At 41.3% G+C, this 12,234-nt stretch overlaps 1 protein-coding gene across 1 annotated transcript; it reads left to right on the forward strand.

Moving 5' to 3' along the window:
• Positions 1–5,329: 5,329 nt before the first annotated feature.
• Positions 5,330–9,433, forward strand: LOC118408784 (histone H3.3A). Its single transcript, XM_035809643.1, has 4 exons — positions 5,330–5,509; positions 7,024–7,173; positions 7,841–7,994; positions 8,513–9,433. Exons 2-4 carry the CDS (start codon positions 7,046–7,048, stop codon positions 8,639–8,641), a joined length of 411 nt encoding a protein of 136 aa, XP_035665536.1. The 5' UTR covers positions 5,330–5,509; positions 7,024–7,045; the 3' UTR covers positions 8,642–9,433.
• The last annotated feature ends 2,801 nt before the right edge of the window (positions 9,434–12,234 follow it).

Below are 12,234 nucleotides of genomic sequence, written 5' to 3' on the forward strand. Positions count from 1 at the left end.
AGAGAGGCCAGCAAGAAGCGACCCAGTACAAAAAGAAATTGCCAGCAAAAGTGCCAAAAAAGGCCATAGAGAGCCTGCTATGAAGGCTAAGTCGTTACCACTTACGGATGCAAATACATCATTGGAAATCAAGCAAGGACTGTGAAATACAGTAGAAGCCGCTTAATTGCACACCCCATTTGCCAATTATCCGCCTGGTGCAATGATGCGAAGTTATCCAGCTGGACCGCATCAGTTCGGGATTTTGGGATTCCGTGCAATTAACAGAAGTGTGCGGTAATACATTGTACGATTAACTGGCTTCTATTGTAGCTTTTATATAAAAGTACAAAAGATGTTTATTATCTAAGTACAAGATGTTTGGGAAGAATGGTATTATCACAAAGGAACACAAGCATCGACTATATTTACCGATAGTTTTGAATAGTTCAGTTTATTTATTTATAGTTAATTGCGCGGAATCCCCAAATCCCAAACCTTTGCAGTCCAGCTGGATAACTTCGCATTATTGCACCATGCGAATTGCACAAAATATGCTGGCAAATGGGATGTGCAATTAAGCGGCTTCTACAGTATCAAGAAATAAATGCAAAAGCTCATGCAAGTAGGTGGAGGAAAAGCAGTGTTCCAACTGCTGCAAAATTGATAGCATCAATGAAGACTCACATAAGACAGTATGTTATGAAAAACATGGAGTCTTAACTAGGGCTGGGTATCGGTACAGCGTACCGGTACAAAACCGGTTTTTCTTATTGGACCGGTCCAGAAAAACCGGACCTGAAAAAATGAGGTGGACCGGATGTTGGACCGATTAGAAAATTAACAGATTATTTTATCAGGCATTCACACGTTTTGGCGCTTGCAGGTGGAAGAAAATAACGAGTGAACTAGAGTAGAGTTTAGTAAGTAGTAATTTCTACCAAGTTTTACATCCAATCATACAGGAGCAGTTAGCGTTGTAGGATTTTAAAACGCCAGTGTAAGTCTAATATTCCACCAAATAGATTTCTTTGTAGTGAAATGGACCATTGGTATGAGTCATACTGAATCAGGTCCAGGTTCAGGTCCGGACCTGGACCTGATCCTCTGGACCTGAACCGGACCTGGACCTGAATTTTCTGTACCGGTACCCAGCCCTAGTCTTAACCATTGAAGGCATACAGTCATATGGAGGCATAAGGGCTGTAGAATAGCCCAACATGCAAAACAAGGAGGTAATGCAAGACAAAAATAGGAAGATGCCAAATCATTAAACAATTTCTTGTTTTAACCTGATGAAGACATGCGAGACTGGAAAGCCTTTGGTGTTGTGGTGGAGAAGTGGTGACCTTTACCACAGTGCCACAGACTAATGACCTTCCAACATCGCAACACCGGTCGGTACTGGCCACACACAAGTCACATCACCTCCTTTCTGACAGGAGACATGCCCATTTTCTACATTGTATGAAATATCTAATGTCCGTGTGAACGTTCCCTCGGACCAGTATCTCAGACATGCCCAACGTTGAACCAGAGGAAGTCCGACTTGTGACTTCCACACTTGACTCAAAATGTCAGTTCATTCCGACGAAGGACGTAACGTTATGTTCTTGCTTGGAGGTGATAGAGGAGAAAGGCGAGTGGCAGGCACTGTGAAATATGTATACACTAACATATTGACTACAATCATCTTGTAATGTTTGAAGACTTCAATTTTTTGCGAACTGGCAAAAACCTAAGGCCTCCAATCGTCAAAGCTATTAAAGGCAACTAAAACGTATATCAGACCATTTTCATATGCCCGTTACAGGCTCAATGACAAAGAAAATTCCATTGGGCATTGAAGACCATCCTAGTTTTAGGCACATGCACATGTGGAAATTTGTAGGTTGCAAGTTTTGTAATTTTTACAACAGTGTAAAAAAAGGCATAGGTAGTTTTGTATCCAGTGTGTCAAGTTTTACAAACCTGCCAGAATCTTCAGTTAGCTACGTTTTACACTAGATATTACACTGTTCCATTCTAACGGGTCTCCATACATGAAAAGTTTGTTATAGACTTTGTTTTTGGTTTGACCTTATGTTAACAAATGAATGGTCAGGCATAATAACACACCATTAGACTAAGTGTGTTGCAGTTTGTCCAACGCAGCAAACCTGCACTGTACCTGATATATAGTCAATGAGGTTATATAGACATGTCTAGATATGCCTATATATGTCGATATGACCTCCTTTATAATGTATATCATCATTCATCAAGAAAAGTACATATATACTTGTATTCATACCAGAGTAGTCTTGTTCTTGACCTTTTGTTATGCCTTATGGTCTTGTTTCTAGATAAATTTTCAATATGCATGACGCAGTCTTGCATCCACGTATCCTGTATCACATATGTGGAGCCCTGGTAACCCCCATGCAGAGCCTTTTTCATTGTGTACGACATACTAGATATACGCTGTGAATTTTAGTAAGGTATCTACTAAATGACGAAAAAGAGCAAAAGATTTGTAAAAAAAATTAAAAGCCCAAATTAACATTTCCAATCAATTCTGATATTTTTCACAGTTAAGTATGATTTATAAGATGGCAGGAGCAAAATCACGTGTCAGAGAACTTGACTCTCTGCTGTTTTTGTCTTGAAACATGACTGGGTACACCCTTAGCAACAGCCTTAGCAACAGTTTTGCTAACGATTCTGAAAGATATGACGTAAAAAAGCACATTTCTGTATCTGTAACATGTTAAACATTTTAACACTATTTCTTGTTATTCTACTGATGTAATCAGAGCAAAACACTACAGAAAAGTAAGTTCTTTGCATCAGTTTTGTTGTGGAGTACGATCTGAAACCTCCTTAACAACAGCCTTAGCAACGGCCTTAGCAACGATATTGTCACTATAAGCTGGCAGATGTGTCATTCTTCACACTTTCATATCTCCGGATTTCATTGATGTATTTCGATCATTTAAAGCTTAATATGCAGAGAACGATACGTACGGTAAGTCTAACTCATCAGGCAAGGCCCCATAGGTAATGTGAATAAATGAACGATATTGGAAAGTAAAGTATATATTTTTCACCAGAAAATCACCAAAAATATGATTTTAGGCGGTCATAATTTCGTGTTGAATCACAATATCGAAAATCAATTTATATTTTTATGATCCTCTTAGCAGGTTCTACCTGCCTGTGAATTTTCGTGGAAAAACATTGATGTTTAATTTTTTGCCCCTCCCCCCTTGTTGAAGACACGACATTTCCAGATCATTTAGGTGGTGATAGGTTCGAAGGCTGATAGCCGGTAGAAAGCTACCATATCAGAATGGCTATCACGTCAAAATATATGCCACAGGCCTTCTACTATTCAAAAATAACAAGGAGAATTTGCCACCTCGGAGGTACCGATTTTTCCTCTGGCCCATGGACTATACGGAAGAACGTAAGGTTTTTGACCATACGGTAGAACTGCAAAATGAGCAAATCTATGTCGCTTATTGCAAAAAACATATATTACATTACAAAACGGATATTAATGTCGTACAATGCGAAACTTCCAACGTCAAAGAATATGTGAAATAGTAAAAAAAAAAGAATATATAGTTCGGAATACCATACCCTCTGTGTTCAGTTATCTTTCAAATCTTACTTATATTTCATAATGAAGGCAAGTCTTTTTTTGCCAAACTTTGCATTAGCTATTGGCAAGACAGATCCAGAGTTTTCGAAAATAGTTTTATCAGGTTGGTAGATCATAAGATGTTTGTTCGCTTTTGCGGCGAGAACACAATCCCAAACGTGACTACGTTTGTATCCCCCCTCGTTCCGGTTTAAATTTATCACTAGGTTTGACTTCCTTATCCAGACTGCTTCTTTGATCCACCGGGCGTCTGTTGTCTTCTCTATCTGTTACCTTGGCCCTTCCTAGTCAATGCCGCAGTTATTCCTACCAATGTGGTCTGTGATTGCGTTTTTCTTCTTCTCTTTCTGTGCCTATCTTTTTTTAGACCTTATGTATCTGATAATGTTCAGTTGTCAGTCTCTTTTCAGTGCTCCTTTAATCTATAGTCCCAAACGTGCTTCGAATTTGATCTCCCCTATGTATATACTTCGTCACAACTCTTGCACGGGATCCGGTATACACAGCCTGTTTTGTGTGGGTCCGTCTGCTTGTTTTGGGTGATAGCAGGCTTCTAAGTGTTTATTTGAACAAAAGCGCCCCCTACAATGGCTAATATTGCGTCGAGAAGCAGAACTACACTTAGAAGCTCGATCTGAGGACCGTATATCTCACATTCCCACAAGGCAGACTAGAAGTCTTAGATCTTTTATGCTAAACCCCATAAGATCTAAGACGTCAGCATCAGTCACACGTACATTCACAGACTCAGGTTAGTATCTGGAAAGTTGGCTGCTGACCTGCGTTGTTTTGTCGAGTTAGCAGCACAACGGTGCCTTAGAGAAAAAAAATCATAGCTTGCAAAGGAGTATAGCCGGCCAAAGGGAGATAGCCAGCCAAAGGGAGTCAAATGGGCGCCGTATCATCCCGGGCGGATTGCCCGGCCTGGTCCGGACCAGGTCCACTCTCTCCTTCTAGACAGCTCTGTCCCCCATAGCTTCCTCGGACACTTATGCCCCAACCCCACATCACGAGCAAGTTGGTCTAATAGTTGACTAACAAAAGCCGGATGTACGCTGTGCAATATTCACTTGTCTTGTCTCTTACACACACAACTGATTATATGGCTTGTATTAAACTCCTCTGGCATATTATCTGTTCATTTGGCCCGATGGAAGCGTGTTTCAGGGGGTCCGTCCGACTTTCTTTACGGCGCTTCCGTGCTGCCCACCCGCCCAGTAATGAAATAGTCGATGCCGGGGATTTTTTTACGGGGGTGGTTTCAGTTTTATAGCTGCCGAAGCTCCGTTGTCGGCGGAAGTTTTAATAGCTGAAAAGGCAGACTATCAGAAACAGTACTCTCCAAAAAAAGAGGTTAGGCTCCGGCTGTTTTTTTAACGTTTTTTAGTCGTTTTTATCGGGCTTTCTTTTTTGTCATTTTTCTTGAAGTACGCTAGCCAAAGTTAGGTTTTGACACAGCAAGATAAAAAAAAAAAGATAGAAAGCCCGATAAAAACGACTAAAAAAACGTTAAAAACAGCTGGAGCCTAACCTCTGCTTGGAGAGTACAGAAACAGGCCTATATAGTGCTTTGTTGGCAGGACTGGAAGATAATGGTGACTTGACTTAACTAGGTTAATTTGTACTTTTGTCCCAGGGAAATTTTACCCTTACCGCGGACTCATTCTTCTAGACAATTAATCACCCATTTTTATTGAAATTTACTGTCCAAAGTGGGGGAGGCAATGTTGCCAATAACAGGCCAATAGGCCAATTTCTGCAGTTTGAATCTGTACCACTAGAGGGCGCAGTTAGCTGGGAATTGTGGGATAGTTGCCAAAAATAGCACCACAACAGTTTCTCCGAGTCCGCCATTTTTCGCGAGTGGTTGTGTGTGGCCGACAGGTAAGGCGAAACTCCCAAATTCTCGTTTTTCTGAACCAACAACTCACCCGAATCCCCAAATATCCACATAAGTAGCACCCTAGGGCTCTCATTTCGTTCCAAAAACAACTTTCATCAGCTTGGAGGAATTTTTATCCGTATTTTTTTAGTCCGGAAAAATCTTCTCCGGCGTTCCACTCGCCTGGAGACGATTTTTCCTGCCATTTTCCAAAATTTCGAGGGGAAGCGACACAGAGTCGCCTTTGGAATATCATTCGTTTTTGCGCAATTTTTCCCTCAGTGTTGCCCTAACCAGAACCACAAACGGTGACTCTGTGATATCCAGTTGCGTTTCAAGTGTTTTTGACGGAATTTACCAGGAGTTTTTGAGTATTTTTATGTTACGAGTGAGGTTTGTGTGTGTGTTTTGTAGCGTCTGGTGCCCGCCTTTTGTGTTACCCAGTATTTATCGATCGCGTAACCACGCATGTCTGTATATAATTTAGGCGCGCGGGCCGTTGAAAAATACTGAAACATTTACACACTTTTGCAAGGAAAATGGCAAAGAACAAAAAAAAGAGGAACTTAGTTGTGGTTTGGAAATTTTCCGCAGTTTTTGGGGTACCTCTTGACGCCAGTTATACAAGTATTTTGTTGGCCAATTTTGTTACATGAACCGGAAAGACAAGTTTGCCCGTTCACCATCTTTGTGCGTATGTAAGTGCGTATGAGTTGCGTATTAACATTTCCTTTTATTGGTTCTAGGTAAAAGGTAGCGGGAAGGAGTTATTTTGCTGCAAAACCTGACCAACAGAAAAATACTAACTCGTTGGCCTCAAAGTTTGCCTGAGCAAAAATTTTTTATAAAATTTATATCATCATCATTGGTTGGCTGTAGTGCGGGTGACTCATACATTTACTATATTCACACCCATTGACTGATTTGAAGTTTGAAGTTCAACTTCAAGTCCATTTTTTTTCAGTCGCAAATTTTACCTGAGACAAAAGATGTAAATACACAACTCATGCAGACGCACAAAGTGTGAATGTCCAAATGACCAAATCCTTCTTGTGTGTTGCCTGAATAGACAACCTCACTTGTTTGCACAATTGTATAGATTTTTGCATTTTTTTAGAGGTTAGCGGGAACTTTTGATAAGCTTCAGTAACGATTCGAGAGAACCACAGAACACCGTTCTGGAGTGCTCTGTGGTTGTCATAAAGTTGGATAAATGGCGGACGACTCAAGCAGTGGTGGGAAAGTGCGCATATTTCAAGACGTCCTCATGACACAACAAAGTCGTATCCGGCACGGAAACGAAAACGCTTAAACCTAACTTAAAGGATACTTATATGCACTCTTGTGTTAAACGTTAGGTTTAAGCGCTGCTTAAATATCAGTTTTCGTGCCGTGCATACGTTGTGAATATTGCTGTGCAGAGTAATAAGGTAAAGTCAAAGATTGACCTCATAATGTGGAAAAATGACCAAATAGAGTTACTTTAATTTTTACAATATATACCTTAAAACCACAGTACCGACTGAAGAAACTCCAGCATGGCTCGTACGAAGCAGACAGCCCGTAAGTCCACTGGTGGGAAGGCCCCCCGTAAGCAGCTGGCAACCAAGGCAGCCAGGAAGAGCGCTCCGTCCACTGGGGGTGTCAAGAAGCCTCATCGTTACAGGTTCGAATCATTACTTGTTTCTCAAATGCGTATATATACAGATAAGGCCACACCAATTTTATTTGTTGTTTGTCGGATTTTTTTTCAGAGAAAAATTGCGTCAGTTGGTTAAAAAAAAAAGGCGGGGGTAGGAGAGATCGAGGCGCTTATTCAAGTTACAGTGAATTTAGGGGGTCCCTGGTAGCAAAGTCCAAAGTTTGATGAAAAACTATGAACATATTGTCCAAAATAGGCCACATACAGCTACTGGAATTTGAGGCCCATAGTTAATTTGAGAAAGGAGAGGCTGTGAAATTTTGTCCAAACGAGGTGTGGCCATCAATTTGAAACATTTTTTTTTCAAATCGGAAAAAATAGGGTTAGGAAATCCGAGAAACAACAAATAAAATTGGTGTGGCCTAAGAAGGTTTCCCAAACTTGCAAACAGTTAAAACTACAGACGATATTTTATACATGTCCATATATATTTTTTTCAGTCTTGGGGTATTGACATTTGACATAGTACCCACAATTATATTGCATCACTCTGACGAAACATTGTTTTGGTCAGTTTTTGGCAATGCCTCAGTGGTGGAGGCATTTTCCATACAGAAACATTTGGCTACAATCAAGGCATAGTCATGGTATCTGGTTTGACATGTTTTTGGTCTGTGTTGATCCCTACTAGGCCTGGTACTGTGGCTCTGCGTGAAATCCGTCGGTACCAGAAGTCCACTGAGCTTCTGATCAGGAAACTGCCATTCCAGCGCTTGGTGCGTGAGATCGCCCAGGACTTCAAGACGGACTTGCGGTTCCAGAGTGCCGCCATCGGAGCACTGCAGGTCTGTAACAATGTTGTCCCAAGTTACTGACAGTAGCTTCAGTATGAACAACCAGAAAGGTAGCATTTGCAAGCAAATGCACAATGTTTACCTCTGCTTGGTCTAGCCCAACAAAGAACTGTTTTTATTCTTTCTGATTACATTTATTTTGACCAGCCTTTACAGCTCTGTCCTGCCACTTGCTATATTGTGATATTGAACACCATAGGGTGTCTACTCATTTACCATGGTGACAGCAGTCTGGCCAGATCATTGACCTTGTTTCTTGAGAACAGAAAAAAAACAGAGCAAAAACAAAATATTTCCCTTCCCTGACGGTAAACATAATAATCAGATGATATAAATATAGATACCTTCCCGGATGGATGAATTTGCTTCTGTCATTGTGATTTTACTATAACAAGTTGGTCGCTCAGGATGGAGGGAGGGGGGTTGGAAGTTTCAATCTCTCTGATTCTCAGTTTTTATTTAACAGAAGACACTTGTGCTAACATTATGTTTTGTTGTGAATTGTGCAGGAGGCCAGTGAAGCGTACCTGGTGGGTCTGTTTGAGGACACCAACCTGTGTGCCATCCACGCCAAGCGTGTCACCATCATGCCCAAGGACATCCAGCTGGCCCGTCGTATCCGCGGCGAGCGTGCTTAGGTCCGCGTGACGCCTCCGCCGCCAGCTTTCCATGCTCTTATTCCACTATATTGTATGTTAGGCAATAGTGTATGCGACTAATGTGTGTATAAGTATGCTATGTAGTTTGATAGAGATGGCTTCACATATGTCCCGTACGGATGTCTCGATCATGATGAATTGTAGAAAGATGGGTTTTGCCTTTAGCATAGTAATCCTGATGCAAGTGATCCTAAAGGCATCTCGGTTTGTTGAAGTGAGGTTGGAGACATCTACTGCTGTACTTGTATGATAGCTGTGCTCACTGACAGTATTTTGTATGCGTGGTGAGACGTAGTGGGTTTTTAGTCGTCTTTTTATCCGTATGGTTTCTCCCAGGTGAGGACACGGGGCTCTGTTGGCGAGTTAGGTGGTGTTTCTTTCGCAAGTCCCATTTTCCAGCAAACAGCGACCAATAAGGGTGCACTTTATCTGGGTTAGGCACGGCCTGGGTATCCAACGGCTCGCCTGATTGGCTGCCTGTTGGTGCCGAACCCAGCAAAAGTTGAAGATTCCTCTACCTCAGCTGCAAACATCTTAGGACTCTAGACCTTTTTGGTACAGTACTAACACAGTCGTCAATGTGTAAAAGCATATATAAGTTTTTGGTACTACTACTGATGTTGTAAACTGCATATCTTCCACAAGTCAAGTTTTCTAGTGACAACTTATACTGTAGTAGATCTCTCTAGATACACAAGAAAAGTTTTATTTCTGTATTTCCCTTCATGTATCACTCTACTTTATCCAATAAAAGTGGTTGGTATGGTTGTAGTGCTTTTGTTGCAAAAAGCTTTATTTGAAGAGAGCCAGTAATAGCTATGAACAAGCATAGGGGGGCCAAGCTGAAGTATTCATAGGATCCTTATGAAGTACATATGGATTTTTCATACAATCTCCTTCTATAAAACATACAACCATAATGGCATTCCAAGTCATGCAATTCCACTGCTGTGAAGACTAAATCTTACAGAATTCATTCAAATTTTATGGATTTCATGGAAGTTCTATGGAGTCCATACAATCCTTACTTCTTTCTTGATCCACGACAAAGAGACATACAATCGTTATAGAATTTAGATGATTCACTACTAAAAAACATGCAGTCTTGGTGGATTCATACAAGTTTTATGGAATACATATCATCCGTACTACAGTTATTTGTAACTTTATTAGACTGTCCAGCTGACATCGACTCCTGTCTTCCTGCCAGTTCTGTATCTGTACAGAACTGATGTTGATGTTTCAGTTGGTCTGACTTACACCAACGCCTTACAGGCCAGCATTGGTGACAGTCTTTAATACACAAGTGTGTATTTACAACTGCAGAACGAAAACAGGCCGGTATAGCATTTTTATGCATCATTGACGGCATGAAAGAGGTTACACATCTATTTACTACTCTGCACCCAACAACCCAAACTAGTAGCATTCCAAAGTATTATAAAAGTTGTCCCAAAATTGAGCAGAATTATTTCAATTTGGCAGAACTCATGATACTGAATTCATACCTACTTGTAGTACCTACCAAGTTTTTGATTTTCCACGATTGAAATGCCCCTTGCAATTCCAAAGAAAGCTGCCAGAGTGCTGAAACTTAAGTCATGTCTTCCAGTCCACGAGAGTTGTCTACCAACCAAACGTTGTGACCATAGCCTGTCTAGCACATGAGAAACCAGAATTTCAGCTGCAGTTCCATAACATGTACAATCTGCTGGTGGCCCAGAATTAGATTTTACTTCAAGCACTAATAAGCACCAAATACAAGCCTTATATAACTTGCTTACACCAAGTATCAAGACAATCCTTCCAGGTCTTCTCAAGTTATCACGTTGACACTCAGACAGACACGCAGACACACACAAGAACGTAATCAATAACATAACCCCCGTGAAGATAAACAATTGGCTTGGGGGCCGAACCTATACCACTTACTCTCGGCATCAAGATCTGTCTACCACTCAAAAATCATAGCTGCGGCATGTCCAGAACTTGAGATATCAAACCCAGAAGTTCTGCTGCAGTACCGTAACAGGCCGTTAGGGGGCCCAAAATCTAATCGTTTCCAGGTCTCATCAAGACCTACTCACACACTGAATATCAATACATTCCATTATGCCTTCTCGAGTTATGCTGGTCTTCTACAAACATACAAACAAACGCTATCCAAAGCATAACCTTCTTGGCGAAGGTTATAAATCCAGGTGTAACAGAGGGGATGCCCCACTGTCGGGAAACTACCTGAACGAATCAGCAACTACGTACACAAAACTAGTCACGTGACGCAAACTACGCCTCCTGATTGGTCCTCTGGCCCCCCACAGTCCGCCATTACAGAAAGAGGTCGGTGCATGTGTGGACAAAAATGGCGCACAAAGGTCTCTTTGGGAGGGCTTTAGAAGACACGTTCAAAGTCACGACATCGAGAGACGGCAGCAGAAGCTTCTTTGGTAAGTTCACGTGCTCTCAGATGTTTTATTACAGTCAATCTGTATGAAATACTAGAATTTTACGTTATCAACGCAGACAAATTTGATCCAGGTTTGGGGGAGGGGGGCATCTCTTGAAATATTTTGATTTGAAGTGCCCCAACATATACCAATGCTCCCTTTTTTCATCATAACGTCTAAGAATTCAGCCTATATTTCGTCCTGTTGCAGGGCTCGAAATACCACCTGCATATGCATAAATTTATGCAGGTTAGTGGAGGTGAAATTGGAGCTGTGCAATTATTTTTGGTGTCTACCTGCACCTAACTTGCACTGGTCCATGTACTGAGTTTTATACATAAATGTCATATGATGTACTACGTGCATGTGGATTGTCATCGTATCTGCATTGACTGTTACCACCTATAGAAGAAAAAATAGCAATGGTTCCTGAAAAATTTTAGTATGATCCGTACTTCATACAAATTATTCAGGGTGGTGCAGGTAAAATTTGTCTGGTGCAGGTGATTTTCAGTGTTACCTGCACCAGTGATTTGTTGTGGGGGTAAGAGTTCAGGTTCTTGGAAATAAATTATTTGCTACCCCCAAAATATATGATTGTCTTCATGCTTCTGTTCCCCAGGGGTAATTAAGTGGTAAATTTGTAATGAAATAGCAGATACAACTAAGTGAATGTGACAATGTTACGTCATCATTGTGATAACATTGTGATATCATCGGGTGGGCTATATATGTATGTAAGAAAGGAGTAAGTGAAAACAGTCTGGTGGCTCCCAGCAATGCAAACCACTATGCCAAAAGGCTCAGAGCCAATTGACATGGTCAGTTTGGCAGTGCTTAAACACCACTGTTACACTACTCCCCCTTTTCTTGTTAAGATTTGTCCGCAAATCTCCGAGTTTGTGGCACATCTTCTAGCCCGTTACTCACAGGCTCGACATAAGAACCAATGTAAGAAAGGAGTAGAAACGGTCTCCTGGGTCTCGGGATTCGAGCCCAGGCTGCCAGATCTCAAACCCAACTGCAAAACTGCTAGGCCAAAAGGGACAGTCCCATTTCTATTGGTCAGTTTGGCGGTGCTTGACCAATACTGTTACACGTACAGTCGTATATACATTTGATTTT

The sequence above is a fragment of the Branchiostoma floridae genome, unplaced genomic scaffold (genome assembly GCF_000003815.2).
Source record: "Branchiostoma floridae strain S238N-H82 unplaced genomic scaffold, Bfl_VNyyK Sc7u5tJ_408, whole genome shotgun sequence".
NCBI lineage: Eukaryota > Metazoa > Chordata > Leptocardii > Amphioxiformes > Branchiostomatidae > Branchiostoma > Branchiostoma floridae.